The sequence below is a fragment of the Ursus maritimus genome, unplaced genomic scaffold (genome assembly GCF_017311325.1).
Source record: "Ursus maritimus isolate PB19 unplaced genomic scaffold, ASM1731132v1 scaffold_2, whole genome shotgun sequence".
Lineage (NCBI taxonomy): Eukaryota > Metazoa > Chordata > Mammalia > Carnivora > Ursidae > Ursus > Ursus maritimus.
In genome coordinates this window covers 80,207,088-80,224,359 of record NW_024424452.1, presented here as the reverse complement: position 1 = coordinate 80,224,359, position 17,272 = coordinate 80,207,088, and the positions used below count along the sequence as shown (strand labels likewise).

General features: G+C 44.3%; 1 protein-coding gene across 1 annotated transcript in view; it reads right to left on the bottom strand.

Moving 5' to 3' along the window:
- Window positions 1–937: 937 nt before the first annotated feature.
- PAPPA2 (pappalysin 2) overlaps window positions 938–17,272 on the bottom strand; it is a 141,555-nt gene continuing 125,220 nt past the window's right edge. The window contains exons 18-19 of the mRNA XM_008696715.2: window positions 6,501–6,599; window positions 938–4,222 (exon numbers count right to left, since the gene is read on the bottom strand). Coding sequence (XP_008694937.1) covers window positions 4,148–4,222; window positions 6,501–6,599 — 174 coding nt within the window. The 3' untranslated portion in view covers window positions 938–4,147. The remainder of the gene's footprint in view (window positions 4,223–6,500; window positions 6,600–17,272) is intronic.

The following is a 17,272-nucleotide window of genomic DNA, read 5'->3' as shown; positions in this document are numbered from 1 at the left end:
TGATTTTATCAAATAGCAAATATATGATCTTTCTTCAAAAGCTTGCTCTTCCCGGCTTCCCTTTTCTGTCAGTGATGATAATCTTCCTGGGGGTATAGGTTTAATGCAGAGACCTCATCTTTGACATTTCTCTCCACTTCTCCCCCCTTCCCTTTCACATCCCATCAAACACCATTTTTCTTTTCCTTCTTGCATCTTAAAGTCTCACAGAGCTAGGCTTAACACTAAGACCAGTCATAGGAACTTAAGGAACTTTCCTCACCAGACTGACACTCGCTATCCTTATCTATGAAATGAGAATGTGGCAGTTGCAGATTTGTTGTGAGGATTAAATAAGATTGTGCGGAACACTACGTCAAAAACTAATGATGTACTAGATGTTGGCTAATTGAACATAAAAAAAAAATTGTGTTTGCCAATGCATAGCCCATGTTAGCTAAGTTCTACCTTCTAGCTCAACTGGAAGCCTCGGTGATGTCCAATATCACCCAGCCTCTCCCCAAACCTACCTCCATATCTTCAGCCCTGTTCTTCACTTTGCCTGGACTGTCTTCTCCTTCTTTCCCATTGCTGTCTACCAAACTTATCTGCCTCCTTCTCAGACCATCCTTCAAACACTATGTACCTTTGGCATCCAGGAGTGACGCCTATTTCCTCTGAACCATAAATAATTCCTGGGCTTTACTTCTACAACTCACAAGACACTTGACATCACGACTGGGTGCTCTGCTTTGGCACATGTCACCTCTTCTCATAAACGTTCATGTTAATTTTCTCTACACATGCCATTTACTTAACAAATCACTTCTAAGTGACTTAAAGGAATGATCAATCAATTAACTGATGATGATGTCTGCACCTGGCATGAGCAAATGGAAAGCAATTTGGAAATGATGGTTGATTTAAGCAAAGAATAAGACACCAAAGACACTTCACATTTTCTGTGCTGATTTTTTAATGAACATCTTATAATCTTACAAAATAACTGGCTGTAGCTGTTTTACATTACAATACAGTAGATCAGCTCCTTTCACTGTGTTCCCAATCAAGCCATCCCCTTGGGGTGCTAACTGATGCACTTAATAGAGACCTCACAGAGGAGAGGAAGTGCCAAATCCAATGCCTTGTAACGGAGGGAAGGAAAGGAGAGAATCAAGAGTAACTCTTCACTTTCATGTACAGGTTGGCCAGCTGTCCATTCTCCTTACTCTGTCCTCTCATCTGTCTGGTTGGAGACTGCCACACTAACCATGAGAGTCAGTTAGTCCTGGGCAACCTGAACAACCAGAGCCCCTAGTTACTAGAAAAAAAAAAAAAGCAGAGAAGTGATTTTTGTAACAAAGAAGGGCCTGTGGGAGAGGTCCTCCATGACCCCATGGATGCGTAAGAGCAGCCCAATGCAGACCACCACACAGAGTGAGTGGGAGTTGATATCTCCTGGGAATCTGTGGCCACGGTGTCTCAGTCCTTCCACTTTATTAGTGACATGAGAGCTCAACGCACTAGGCCGCAGGGACAAGGGCTGGAAGAGCCTGGCATCTCTGAATGGCCAGAGCTGATGAGGGCCGGCAGCCTTCGGCCAGAAGGGCTTTCCACACACCACAGAAACTGCCCTCTTGCCTTCGCAGGGCAGTGGTGGGTTGCAGATGTTGCCAACGGAGAAGAAAGTATTTGTAAATGAAGTATGACAGAGAAATGTTCTCACTGGTCCTTCTGTGAAGAGACTGAGCACAGACCCACACTGGTATGAACCACAGGCTTGCAACCTTGTGGGGCAGCTGAAGCCTTGCTGAGCTGGGCGATGCCCAAGATACCTCTTCTGCTGCCTCAGTCTCAGACAAGGCAGGACTCCCTGACACAGAGCTTGATGCACTTCCAAGAATTTGGATCCTCTCCCCAAGAAAACAGTTTTACAACTTTGTAAAAAAAAAAAAAAAAATGGAGGATCTAAACTTTTTCCACTGTCCTTCCCATATTGAAGCCTAATACAACCCTAGGAATATTTATTCTCTTTTTGGGGTACTAAATGTGAACCCAGACAATGAACAGTAGGTATCTAGGTTTCCCTTATAGCTAGAAACATAGAGGACAAGGGCTTTTCGGATGGGCAATCTCTGCTTCTTCTTTCCCCAATGATGGTGCCACCCTCATTTCATATCCCTAGAGATAAATATGTGTATACCCCCTTCTTTTTTTCCCATTCCAGAACATTTCCTCCACGAAGTCTGGCTCAAGATAGCGGTGGGGAATATTTCCTCTTCCTATTTGCAAAGCCATTGCTTCAGTGTTGGTGGGAAGAGTAGAAAACTTGTGGTCAGAGCCAAAGAGCAGATGATTCAGAGAGACCAAGGTTGCACTCTAATTTTGGCCTGTTCTTTGCTTCCATTGGAGAGGAAGCTCCAAGGGAGAAGCAAGCCTCCAGCCCTTCTCGAGATAATAAACTGAAGTGTTGAGCAAGAAGTTAACTCTCTTTCCCCAAGGCTTAATCCAGAAATTGTTACCAAAAACAACTACAATAGACCATGTGCAAAAAGAGTAAGCCTGGGACGTAAATAGAGGCAGGTTAATGTGGTCATTTTACCCACAGTCCAGCTATTGAACAAGAGAGGATAACTACAACAAAATGGACCCTAAATAGTTGAAATTCTTCTCTCTTCCCACAGAGTGTCACCCTTGCTCCATGTGTTTCTGCAACTTGCTCAAATCAAAAACTCTAGGTCACGGCTATGATATGTTGTACTCGCATAGAATTTACCTCAGATTCTGCATTGCTTGAAGGATTCCCCTCTGATCTGTTTTGCAGACTTGGAACAAGGCCAAGTCTCTGACTCATTTCATCTTCCTGCCTGTGGCTCTGACTTAGCCTGGCCTCTCCCATCTCTACGGCCTCCTTTGGCTCCTCTTTCTCTGCCTGTTCTTCCATCTCCTCCCACTTTGCCCCTATGTCATGTCCATAACATTTTTTTCCCCAGAAAATCAGCCATTGGTCATGTGTCTGTGAATGATAGCCAGGTCTAGGGACTTAGAAGGAGAGAGGGCACAGGCCAACCATGAGGAATGTGTGAGTTCCTGTAACCCTGGCAATCAGAGAACAAGCCCACTGCTCACTGACTGGCGGATAAGAGCCACCCTTGGAACAGGTACATATGGGAGTGTAGAGAACCCTGGGTCTCACTAACTCCACCTAAGAGTTCTGAGAAGTGAAAAGTAGTGAATATATTCTTTTTGGACAGATACACAAGAACCACAGTCTGGTTCTCCTGGAGCACCAATGGGTACTCCCACCCAACTTGCCATGCCTCTTAATGTTATCATCCCAACCCTTCACCTCCTCAAACTGGGCCTATTTTCCTGCTCATGCAAAGATGATCAGCTGACATGTTAGTATCAAGAACTCCATCTAATTTCTCTCTCCCTCTCCTTCACCACTTCCCTTTCAACCTGCCAACCCCCATCAACAGAAAGATGGCAGAACAACTTGTCTTGCTGTACTCAAACCCTCAGGATTCATTTTGGATGTGAACTTCACAGCAGCATGTGTGGAACAATGTATAATTTTTAGCTTAGTAGACAGCAAAAAATATAATATATATAATATATTTATATAATTATGTTTAAATACTTATAAAGAATTAATAACTAACCTCATTATTACTAAAGGAGACTACACAAAAGAAAGGGAGCCGGTTTAGAGTAGACGAGCCCCGAAAGATGGCAATCCATTCAAAATGGGTGTTAACAGAGTGTCCCTGGCAACTTCTCTTCTAGTATTTTGGTATTGGTTTACAAGTTGGATGGGGATGAATAGTTGGCGGGGTGCCGAGTGGGGAGCAGGGCAAGAGTTGAGGATGGGGTTGAATAGAATATAAATGGCGGAGGAAGGTCCTTGTATATCTATCATATTTCTCCTTCCACTTTTAATCAACTGACTGAAGAAACTTCTGCCTGTGATTCTTCCCTATTTGGGCTACCTGATGCAACGGTTGGCACCTATAAACATTCTCCTGCATGTCTACAAGATCCTCATGTTCCTCCTCCTTCCTTCATTTCACAACCTTTCTTCTTCATTCACCTTTTGTTTCCTTTTGTGGAGGCCTCTCTTTCTTACCGCCTCTAGGGCGGTGGAAGGAGGGGCTTGATCCCACAGTTATTGATTTTCTTCTGCCTTCGGGTCTCGGCAGGTGCATTCATCCAGGTCACAGTCAGCAGCAAATGGAATGACCTAGGGGAAATCAAAGAGAAGTTGAAATAACCCATTTTCTTGCCAAGCATCATACTTTTCAACCAGCGTCTGCTTTTCTCGCTTGGTCCCAGAGGAAGTGTGGTATTACCAAGGTTACAGAACAGAAACTAACACTCAGTTCTTTCACTTACATGTCTTTTTGGACAAGGTAAATCTTCCTTGCTTCACTTTATGTATGTGTGTGTGTCTGTATATATACATACACAAACAGCGGAAGGACAACAGTAACTACCCCAGGGGGTGTTAGTGTGATTTAAATAAAATGACGGATATAAAACACACCTTTCTAGGCACCTATAACACCTTTCCCTACTACTTCTAATACAATCACTAATGTCAAGAACCACTGTTAATGTTTTTGTTGCCATTATCCTCTTCATAAAATCCCTGTGTGTAAGGTGGATGTTAGCATTTCCTTTTACAGGGAAGGCCAAGAGATTGGATGACTTAACTCAAGGTCATGACACCAGTATCTGGAAAACCAAGGCTCTGTAGCCTAGCTCTATGACTCCTCCTTCTTGGTATTCTTGGAACCATAAGATCATCTTTGCCATCTTATAAGCATGAGGTTTTGCCCATCTTGAAGCCAGGATGTACATTGACTTGGTGAAACAAAAGTTGCTCTCTACCTGTTTGCACCACAGCACCAATAGACAAATATATTTTTGAGTATCCATAACTAGCTTCAGAGAGAATTGGGCATTTTGGGAGATATGATGTAAAAAGTGGCAAGGATTCTACCCTTTGGGCATGGACAATCAAGTGAGGTAAAAATAGATAAGCATAGATATGTAATAGTCCAAGCACACCGAAAAGATGGGCTTCGTCATTGGGCAAGGGGGTTGGAAAATGGGTGGTGTTATTTCAGGAAATTTTCCAGCATATTTTCACATATGAGGTAAAATGTGATTTAGGGGGATGAAGTGACTTTTTAAAAATTTTATTTACTTATTTATTTGAGAGAGAGAGAGAGCAAGGGGAAGGGGCAGAGAGAGAGAATGTCAAGCAGACGCCATGCTGAGTGTGGAGCCACTGTAGGGCTTGAACTCACGACCCTCAGATCATGATCTGAACTGAAATCAAGAGTTGGAGAGTCAACTGACTGAGCCCCCCAGGTGCTCCATGAAGTGTCTTTTCAATCCTGATTCTAGTACAGCCGGCTACAGGCACTGAAATCCGTTAAAGACAAGCCCTAGATTTACTGAGTGAGATGGAGATGGGACTAGAACTGCTTGCTTTTTTCTGAAGTGGCATACCTTCCTGTGTAGAGATGGGATCCATGACCAGTTACTTTCTGCAAGTGAGAACAATAACTAGTTGACATGATTTCTGACCTGTTCTCCAAGCTCTTAATCTGTTTCTCTTGGTCTGGGATTTATAATTTTTTACAGCAAAAGAGGGCCAAAACGAACAGTGATCCAATGAGCCCCTGAGCATTCTCCATTAAATAAGTTAATTCACCCGAGTGGTGAGAAGAGTGTCTGGCACATAGCGAATCACATACCAGCCATTAGGTACCACAGTACTCAGGTCTGTAGAGGTGATCATGTAGGTGTGACTTCTTGTGAAGACATGCAGAAGGAAAGAAATACTAGCTCTTGCATATTTCTAATTCATCAAATTGGCCAGCTAGCATCAAATATCTTTGGAGCACTTGGCCTTTTATCCATATCATAGCAAAATCTCAGCCTATTCAATTTCACAGGTTTAGCCTGAGCATATCTGCCAATTTGACAGGGCCCGGAGAAATAGAGATAAAAAGAATTGAGAAAAAGACTACTGCTCAGGATATGGTCTAGGGAGTGCTCCAGGTAGCTTGTGGTGGCCATTCAACATAAACTTGAAATATGCTTATAATAAACTATATAGGATTATTAATTTAATTATGAAGATTAATAATAACCAGATGTCACTTCATTAGTAATCCTGCCTCCCCAGGGGGTAGAGGCCATAATTCTCTGCCAGCAGAGGTAGATCCTGGACAATGATAAGCAGATGTGAGTCTCTGAGTAGCAAAGCCACAGCTTTTCTGAAGGAGTTCCAGGACCAACCACTAGAGAACTAGTGTTTTCTAACAACCTCACCTAAAATCACTGTCTTTAATCCTGTCACTATAGAAGCTTAAATGTTTATTCATTATAACTCCCTCTTGACTACTGAATAAAAATGATACAGAATGAAGGAGAACTAGCTGAAGCCCCTGCATTTATTTCTGGAGCCCCTGCCCTGTCTGTTACCCGCAGGTATGCTCACTTACCTTCTTGGAGGAGAGCGTAGAAGAGCAGCAGTCTCCCCCATCATAGTGGCAGTAGGCCCGGTTGTTGATGGTATCACACCATCCATCTGCTTGGAAAGGCTGGTGAGGACGTGAGAAGTCAGTGTCTAAGAACAGCTTCACTGGGCTTTGCACTACTCTCCCACCCATCCCCACCATAATCCATGGAACTCAAGAGATATTAGGGGAGAGGACCCGAGGGGCAGGATACAAACTGACCTAATATTCTGAAGAAGTTGAAAAGTCTCAAGACCATCGGACACAAGGATTTGTCAAATTTTACCTGCAACACCTGCTTCTGACCAATTCTAGGGTCCAGAATTGTTCATTTAAACTCTTTGGTCAACTTTTTCAGCTTCTTGTAATAATAGGTCTTTATATAAAATAGGTTATCAAATATTTTCACACATTTTAACTCTGTTGATCATCAGGAAAAGCCTGTGCTGCAGGCAAGGTTGGCTTTAATGGAGATGCATAGAAATGACAAAAAGTGCCCTAGGTCGCATAGCAAAGGTCAAGCAGACTTTGGGATTAGAAGTCATGTATCTTGACTTTCTGCTGCTTCTCCTGGATTAAGAACCATAATGTCCACCCCTTCTCCTGGTACTTATATTCAGAGACCCTGGTAGTCCTGGCATGTTATGAAGAATAAATGACGTCTGTTCAGAATGCAGGGGTCCTAGGGTTTGGGACACCAATGTCGGAACAGAAATAGTCTCACATGTACAGCTACCTAATGCACAGCAGCTAGACACAGGGTGAGAGCAGAGGAAGCGAAGCTGGTTCCATTCATTCCTGTTACTGCTACAAGTTAACAGAAACCAAAATGGGAAAGGGGCCCAGGCCAAACCAGAGTTAATGGAGTGTTTCTCCCCAAAAGAGAATGTATGATAAGAACAGCAACAAGCGGTTAAAAATTAGCTCAGAGGCCCAATGCATTGTTTCCCTAGAACCACTCCTGGAGAAAAACAGTGTCCCACAGCACCCTGGAGGGCATACCAGCCAGCCCACCTACTCAATCACATTGGCTGCTTCCCATCCTGAGTAGATGCCCAATTGCGAAGCCTCAGGAAACATCTTGTGGCCAAACTCTTTGGACCACAAGACAGTCAGTAGACTTTTGAGTTCTGAGGTCACCTTCCAGTCTGCATGTTTAAATCACTTTCTCTCCCCCCACCCTCCTTAAATGTCAAATAGAGGGACTGTTCCCTATTTCACTGTGCTTTGATGAGATAGATCACTAAACAACAACAAAAAAAATGGCCATTAAATAATTTTCAGCAATTGAATTACATCAGAACGAGCTCATCCAAATTATTACTTCAATGTTTTGATTTATTCTATGGGGTCCTGAGGTCATGTGAACATCATTCCAGATGTATACCAGGATTCCAATCACTGAAAAGTTGCTACTTGTGGGGTGGAACTCAACAGCTGTTCCACAGCTGCACAGCAAAGGCGGTTGAGAGCAGGAAGTAAAAATGAATTCTCTTTCAACACAGGCCTCACTGGCCAAGATGAAAGGCAAAGACCGTGCGATGTGCATTTGTCTTTAACACCGGAGTGAGTGACTCTGGCTCTGCAGAACTTGGGATAACTATACAATCAGGACTCGGGGCTACAATTACAGCCAACTAATCGGAGTCAAAATATGGCTTGCTACATCCGTAACATCCATGAATGCCCTCGGGTCCTCCCAGGAAGACCAGATACATCTACTGAGATCCCCCACTCCCAGAGTTTTCTTTTTCTTTTTCAAGTGTTTGGTGGAGTATATTTTCCTCATCTAACACTGCATCTGTTACTTTTTCTCCAACCCTGACTGACTCATTGGCAAAACTTAATCTGTTCCTTCTTTATTTTTCATGTTATTGTCTATAAAAATCCAAAGAGCACCCAAAATACTTTTCTTACGTGTAAAAGTATCGTCTTCAGTATGGAGGATTAAAGGGAGATCTTCCTTTTTGTAAGAACAACTTAAACTTTTGAATGGATTAACAAAGGATCCAGGGGGATCTTTCTTTCCAAAGTCTTCCCCAAGGATGGCTTCTCATCTCAGGAACACTAGGAAGATAGGTTGAAAAGAGCAGAAATGGTCTAGGTGACCTTCTCTAGCTCCCAATGGGTGTCTACTGTTAGAGCCTGAACATGATTTCTAGAAACTGCTTCTTTTATGCTCTTAAAGGGTCATCTGGGAAGAAAAGAGAATTTATAAAAAGGGGCAGAAAATCAGAGAAAAGGTTGGAAAGACCCAAGTATTTAATTTACTATATACCTATTAGAATTAATTGTTCCTCCCCCAACCTGCCAAAAACAACTACTCCACCCTAAACAAACAGAGTCTTCTATGGCAACATGTGCCTGGGAAGCTTGACAGCTTGAGTCCAAAGTTACAATGGAAAAAATAGGAAGGGAAAAATGACTAATTGATCCAAAGTTCTTAAAGCATCTGAAGGCTGAATGTAGATTAGATAGAAATCTCAATAATGGGAAGGTGTCAGACTGAGGACATCACTCCTTGCTGTAGGAAACTTCCCCCAAGGGAGGGTGCTAGGCTTGGTTTCTCTGCACAATGTGTCCATAGGTAAATTTTTACTACCCATACGTATACCTTGTTTATCCTATAACATCAGCAAACAAAGTGCTTCACATAAGTGAATTTTTCAAATACCTGTAGCCTATTTTTTTTAGAAGACACATTTTCATTTTCCATTTTGACCATTTGACAAAAGAAAAAAAAACTTATAAAATTCCTCTTATCTTACCTTTTAATAACTTTAATAGAATACAAAGTCATCAACATGAACATTTTTCATTTTCTTTTCCAGGAAGACTCTCTGTTTTGGGCTACTTACCCTTTCATTAAATGAGCCTCCTTCAACACACACACGCACACACTCTTCATGAGTCAAGCTTAAAATTATACCTGAAGTAAATACCTACATCTGAGAGAGAGGCTAGGTTTCTATTCTTACGATGCATGAGCTTGATGGCATCTATGGCCGGCTAGCTGTGTTCCAGGCAGACGCGGTAGCCGCATAAATGGCTGTGGGTCAGTGATGAAATCGGAAGAAGGGCTGTCAGCATATATGCCTATGTGACTATGAAAACTGTACAACTTTGGAAACTTCACAAGGTAAAGATAACTTCTTCTTTATGTTATCTATATTCTTTATGTTATTTTCTGTTTAAGGTTGTTCTGGAAAGTTAGGCACAAGGATGGTGGCCCTATCTGTTCTCTGTGAATATAGTCATTCATTCAGTCATTCAACATCCTTTATTCCAAGCCTCTATGTGTCAGGCATTGTTATGGGGATACAAAGATTAATAAAACACAGTTCCAGCCCTTGAGAGAATCCACTGCAAACAAGTATAGCTTGTAACGATAAGTGCTAGCATAAGGATGTGGACAGGAGAGAAGTGCCTACGCCAGATTTTGGTTGGGGAGATTTGAAAGAGCTCTCAGGGCCTGGCTCTGCTACATCTAGCCTCTAGCAGGAGAGGTTAGGACTGGATGATTCAGAGGGGAAGCCTGAGAAAACTCCTAAGGGAGAAAAAAAGGGTGAAAATAGAGAGACAAGTGGTCCCAGACTGCCTATCACAGGGCCCACCCTCAGGAAGAGCTCCATAAACACTGACTGATTGGCTGATAACACTTCTATTACTTCAATTACATGAACATTTTTCTTCTACACCTTGCAACAGAACTCATGACCACAATGATGTTTTAGAAAGGTTAGTTTTGAACTTTAGATGTTCTGCTCTGATGACCTACAGGTTGGGATCTCAGCCAGAAGTGACTATCTGCTTATAGGTAAGGCACAGGGCAGAATACTGATTTTTCATCTTGAGGAGTGTTTCAGACCAGGAGAACATGCTAATCACATTCGTGCCTAATGCTTCACACTATTTTCTTTCTGCCGCATCATTTCCCATCAAAACCCTCTAGTTCTATGAATGACAAGTCAGACCCACATGCATTTCTTCTTATTGATGAGGCTGTATCAGGCCCCAAAGAAGCCCTTTTCCAGGGAAGCTGTGGTGCCAGGCCCAGTGGAGTCCTTGCAGTAGATGGAAACTCTTATAAATATATGTAAGAACATGTGCTCATTTTTCTTTTTCTCTGGCTTTCCAGTGAATGCTTGGCCTGAATCTCCAGCCTGATACTCCTTCTCCATTCATCCCCAAGATCTGCCTACCATGTCCATACTGCCTGGGTTCCACTGCAAGGTTGCTCTTAGAATTTCACAGGCCGAAACTTGTGAGGTTTTTGAGGTCCCTCAAGAACCCTCGATGACGAGAACATTACTTGCTTTTTGGGTTGTTTTTTTTTTTTTAAGGATCATAGATACATGAAATTCTAAGGTTGGATGGAGCCTTGAAGACTATTTAGTACCAAACTCTTACTGTACAAATGACGAAATGGAGCTTTAAAAAAAGAGAAATGTCCTGTTTGTAAGGCGAGGTGGTGGCCATCCTGCGAGTAAGATAGAGTCTCTGGATTCTCGATCTGATGTTCTTTCTATTATAGCATGCTACCACTATCTGAGGCTTTCATTCATCTTTTAATTTACTGGGAATGTAGGGAAATGTGAATTCCTTTGGCACCTCTACATAACAGGCTTAGGTATGGGACATTAACAATAGAGTGAACCCAACGATCCAACACAGAAGCAAAAAAAGGACAGTACATATATCATTTCCCCTGAACCCCAACAGCTTCACTTCTGCTTTTCTCAGTTGCAGGTCAAAGTTTATCCCAAATAAGCTGCCTGGCACTATCACTCCTTCTGGCCTCGGGGCTTGGTCCATGCATATTTCCGTAGAGGCTGGTTTCCTCAGGAGGAAGCAGCACTATGCTCCCATCCCATCAGCAGATGCCTGCAACCCAGAAACATTTATTTCTGGGTCCCAGAATGCTCAAGCCAGATATTTCTCTGCTCACTGCCATCAGCTGACGGAAAGAGGAAATGGAGCTGTTCCCCTCCTCCAGTGTTCACCCCTTGGGGTGGGAGGGTGCCAATGATCTCACATTTGTGGGTTTGCAATAATCTTCTTGGAAAATGTAAAATTAAAATAGATACCCTGAGATGGATTCTGCAGGGAGAGTTTCTTACATACAACCCCCTCTGGAAAGTCTCATCTGGCTTCCTGGCCCCAGAGAGACCTCCCTGCCTTTGCGTTACTACGGTATGTTTCATCCATATAGGCTTTATATAGGACTTAACGCTCTGTACTATCAAGGGTTCAGAGTCCAACCATCTCTATAGTACCAGCCGCTAGTTCAATGTCTGATGTCACAAGAGGTTCTCAATAAATGAGTAAATATGAGGGTGGCTAACAACATTTCCTTAGCATGTTTTGTGACCAGATCCCTCCTTTCCATTATTCCTCTCCTATTATGTACAGAGCATCGGCATACATTTATTTAAGAGTGGGAAGAGGCAGCAGAATATACCATCTGAAAGTTCTCCTTCTATAAACAATCTAAAAATGTTGGATAAAATTTAACAATATCCTCTCAACTCCAGAGTTATGATAATTAAAAGAATTATTATTATTATTATTATTATTATTATTATTATTACCACCACCACCAGGGGTCAAAAACAAAAAGAAGCTGAAACCAAAGCAGGAAGAAGGTAGGGAAAGCATGGCTGTCTTCAGGATGTTTGCAAATATCTGTCACCAAGTGGTTAGATTTTCACAGCTGATTGGGAATAGGGGTCCAGGTCTTGGACCTCTGCAAGGTGGGGAATGTATAAGTGAGGCTGTTAGTATTTTAATAAGAAGGCTGTGTTTGTGAGGACTGATATGGAATGCCACAGTCCTACCGCAGTGGTGCACAGGTAACTTGGCTCACTTGGAACTGGGAGATCTGTTCCTGCCTACCAGCCCTGAAGACTAGATGATGCAAACCCACTAATCGCTAGGATATTTAGGATCTGCTGGGTTACCAGATAGCAGCTGAAACAATAGACAAGCAAGATGTAATTCAAAGAAAGGCAATGAAGACACACACTGTGCTGGGTGGGCAGAGGGCAGCGCCCCTTTGGTGGCCCTGAGAGAGGGAGCCGAGTTGGGGTGTGGTCTACTGTACTTTACTGGCCCATGTGAGGTCATATAGCTTCTGTGGGGCTTCGAACCTCTCTGGCTGTGCAATCCACCAGACCCTCAAAAAAGAAAAAGCCAATGTACAACTTTATAGGGTCTGAAAGAAAAGCCCGATTATAACCAGTTTATCTCCGTCTGACACCAAAACCAAAGCACAGTCTTGGAATAGAAATAATCAAATAGTGCAAAAACCAATTCTTCTGAGAGAAATAGTTGGGATACATCGAGATGGAAAAAGAAAAGCAAACAAAATAAGGTCGAATGGCTTCTTTTTCCTGTAAAATTTTCATGGGCTTCAAGGTACACAGGGCTTAATACCTCCTGGCCGGGAAAACGATCAAGGCTGTGCAGTCCGGTGATTAAGAGCATGGGATAGGGTGTTTGGTAAACTGAGCCCACATCCCAGCTGGTGATTAAGAGCATGGGATAGGTTGTTTGGTAAACTGAGCCCAGATCCCAGCTCTGCTCCTTACCAACGCTTAGATGTGAGCAAATTACTGGACTTTTTTAAGTAGCAGTATCCTCACTGCTGAGTGACAGTAACACTGACCTCATAGATTGTTCTAAGGAGTAAATGAGCAAATGGAAGTGAAATACTTAGCCCCGTCCCTGGTCCACAGTAAGTACTCAAGGAATCCTAGTTTTATGAAGGCAGCAGGAACACTACCACTGTTTTTACTGCTGCGGGTTGGTGTCTGAGTTCTCTCCACAGAGACTCTGGTCAGAAAAACTTCAAGATCCTACCAGCAGCACTTCAGAGTCAAAGCCATGGATGCTCTCAGCCCTGTGCCTCCTGCCCCATTCACTTTCACCACAAATGCACCATCTGAGTCATGGAGGAGTCAGGTGACAAGGGAAATGGGTCTGGAAATTATAAAAACAGAGTGGGAGAGGCCTGACTGGCTTCTGGAAGCCAGGGCTCTCCTCAAAACCAGAATGGTGACTTGAGTGTCTTAGCCTCTGAAAAACCCCAAACCATCACAGACACCTCTTCCCTGACGTGCACCACAGGAAAACAGGAAAGTGAGAAGACTCTCTGTGACTTACTTTTCAGCCAAAAACAACCTCCTAGCAGCCCCTTTCATTTCGCTGCAAATAAAGACCCAGTGGTGCGCTCTCTTCCACCTCGCCCACAAACACCCGCCAGCCTCCTTCCCCGCTAGCCTCCCCCTGGGCCCGACACAGCCAGGAGCTTCTCGCCCACCCTAAGCCAGAGGCAGGTGGTGGGGTGGGAGCCCTGCGTGGTGAAGACTAGGCAGGGTAGCACTCAGGTAGAGTCTGCATTGATCTGTGCCAGAAAAATCAGATCTCTATTGGCTCAAAATTAGACCTCTATTTCCCAAGAGACAGAGACAGGACATCCCTCCACAGGTCACGCTGTCTTAGGGTCTCAAAAACCAAATGAGGCAGCCCTCCTGATTCTGCGGTCTGCCCTGTCTGTTGGGAAATGCCCCAGCAGTGGGCCGCTGCTCCTGACGGGAGTGTGTCCTGGCCCTCACTCGACCTGGAGGCCTCACCCATGCTAAGACCCTCGGTGCCTCTGGCCCTTATCTCCCGTCCCTTCTGCCACACTGCAGGAGATGACCGTGACAGTGCCTAGCACGCTGCTCTGGCCACCATCCTTATTCCTTCGTCACATCTCCATAATCACAAGGTCACTGCCAGGCCTCTCTAGGCCATAGCTTGTCCCCATGTCCTAAACAAAGAAAGCCCCAAACCCTTCTTCCCCTCCTGCAACAGTCTGACTCCTGTCCTCCACGCTTGCCCTCGTCTCTGGAGCAGCTGATCCCGAGCAGCAGATTTGAGGCCGGTGGCTCCCACTCCTGTGCCGTCGCCCTCCCTTCCTTCCCGAACCACGCAGCAACGCTTCTCAAGATACAGTTGTCCCAGAGTCCTGACATTTGTGATGCAGCAAAGGCCGGGCTTGGGCCCCCAGAAAAAACTAGTAAGGACACACCATCGGACCTCATTGGCCTCTCCACGGCCAGCCTGGGGGGCCCACTGATTCTGGTGATTTGGGTTCTCTTGTTCTAATGGGGGCCGAGGAAGGTGGTGGTGGCAGAGGTGGCCGGGCATTTGGCTTTCTTCTTGAAAAGAGGAATAGACTCGCAATTGTTTGTGCAGGGGAATTTCCTGCCTTCTCTCCCGCTAATCAGAGCCAGCCTACTGTGTTTCAAAGTTAGAGACAGAAACTTTGAACCCAAGAGGTCTGAACTCTGTAAGGACCACGGGGGCAGGGACACGTCATTTGTTCCCTCTTCCACTCCTGCTTTGTTCCATGAGCCCATGAGCAACGGACCCCACAGCAGCACAAAGCCTAACGTAGCAGAGTAGCTTCTCAGTGAATGTTTGGTGAATTGAGTTTCAAGGATTCCCCTCTAGAAGAGACTTTCTAAACGAAAAAGGCAGAATATTTTCTGCTTTCTACTCCTCTTGCCTTTCCTCTAAGATAAGGTGCTTTTCCTCGATCTCATTCCCTCGCCTCCCCAGGTAATCTGTGCTCGCTATCAATTACTCTCTCTACAACGTCCCCTGAAAACGGCTTAGTGTGACCTTCCGGGTACAGGCTCACAAACAGCAGACCCTTACAGAAGCAAACTTCAAGATTCAGAAGAATGAAACTGGGAGTAGAAGTTCAGGCCACCGCAGCTACCTTGCTGAGCAGGTGGGACCCGCCTGGCCCCCGTCACCGCGGTCAGCGGTCACTCACACAGCTCCTCCTCTCTTGGCCTTCCGCCAGCCGTGGTGGCAGGCCTGCACCCCACAGGACGGGAACCTTCTGCCGTATAAACTCTATTCGAGAGCTGGCATAGTAGCTCCGGGAGGCGAAGGAGACAAAAGGCTGAGGAACCTGGTTGAAGTCGGAGGCGGAGAACCTGCAGCTGGAAGAAAGGGCTGGAGAAGCACCTGGAAGAAGGCCCAGGGCAGATGACCGGGGTCCTGCTCTGACTTTGAGCCTCTACTTCCCTCTGTCCCTGTCTTCTGGTTCTTTGGCCAGCCTGCAGTTCATGGGACGTTGAGGCCGGCCTGGGCTGGCGAGGGGAATGTTCTACCGCAGCCCGCCACGCGTGCTCACCCCCCGGCACCCCGCCACACGCACGCCCATGCCAGGCAGCTCGGCATTTCTTGGCTCCCCACGCCTGCCTGTGGAAGATGACTGGGAATGCAGACTGTGGGAGGAAACGACAATATTCATTGTTTGGATTAAATATTTTTCTTGGCCCTCCTGCTGTTTGCTGAGCGTCTTATTTTTTTCTCTTTCCCCATTCTCTCATTCCTTCTCTCCCCCTCCATCTCTCCCTTCCTCTCTCTTTCTCGCTCTCTCCTCAGCAATCAAGCACACCAGGAGAAATTTTGAGGAGAAAGCAGACACTCCCAGCGTGGAAGGAGCTGTTTAAAGAAATCAAAGCAGTTGACCAAACCTTTAGCCATTCTGATACCACACCCAGCTCTTCACAAAGAGGGTACGCTTTGGGGCCAACCTAAATCACGTGATTTTGAGCATTCACAAGTGTTCTTGGGATATAACTCACAGCACTTGTTTTCTTTCTCATTCTCTCTTTCATATATGTGTATATACACATGATTACATACATGTAATGTACACACAAAATACATATATATACACATACACATAAATATCGTACATATGATATATACTGTATTCATATGTAAGGTATGTGTCATAATACACAATATGCATATTATAGATATATAACATTAAAATGTGTTTTTATTATACACACACACACACACACACACAGAGAGACATACACAATTTCTCTGAAAGCTCCTGACATAAAGAATGAACCTAAAGGTAAAAATATTTTTATAAACCACAAGCCATCAAAAGGAAACCAGATACTATTTTTATCTTATACATGGCATTTTCCGTGTATAAGGCACTGTGCTACAAGGGTTGTACACATGATCTTACAGAACCCTCACAATAACTCAGTGAGGTGGGTGTTATTATCATGCCCCTTTTACCAATTAAAACACCAAGGACCTGAGCCGCTAAGGAACCTGTCTGAAGAAAAGACACAGAGCCGCTGTTGATGCCCAGGCCCGTGCTGTAATCATCCTGACATGTTCACACTGCCTCCAGCATCGTTATCAAATAGTAATGATACACCACACTCCCCGTCTCAGTATTGCACCGTGTCCAATCTCTCATCACAACTATGGGCATGCAAAGCCACTCTCTGAGGAAAAGTCAATGCTATAGAAATCCATGAAAAATGTATCATCTAGGATATTTAAGTTCAAAACATATACTATGAGGCAGGCATGAGGCTAGCTGCTGAAATCCTAGGATATCTAATCAATATATACTTAGTGTGTCTTCTAGGTACAAGGTTCTGTGGGTGACAAAGTCTGCACTAAAGAAGCTTTGGTGTCATTAGCACTGAATAATGCAGAATCTGAACAGCACTTGAGACAATAGGGAAGAAACCACAGGCCATTGGAAGATTGATTCCCAAAGTAATTAATGGCACCAATAAGAGCTCTAAGGTTCAGAATAGGAAAGGGGCTGGGACATATCAGAAAGGCTTTATGGAGTATACTGGATTAGATTTAATCTTTGAGCACAGATGGGATTTGGGCAGAGATGTGGGGAGAAAAATCCCAGCAGGAGG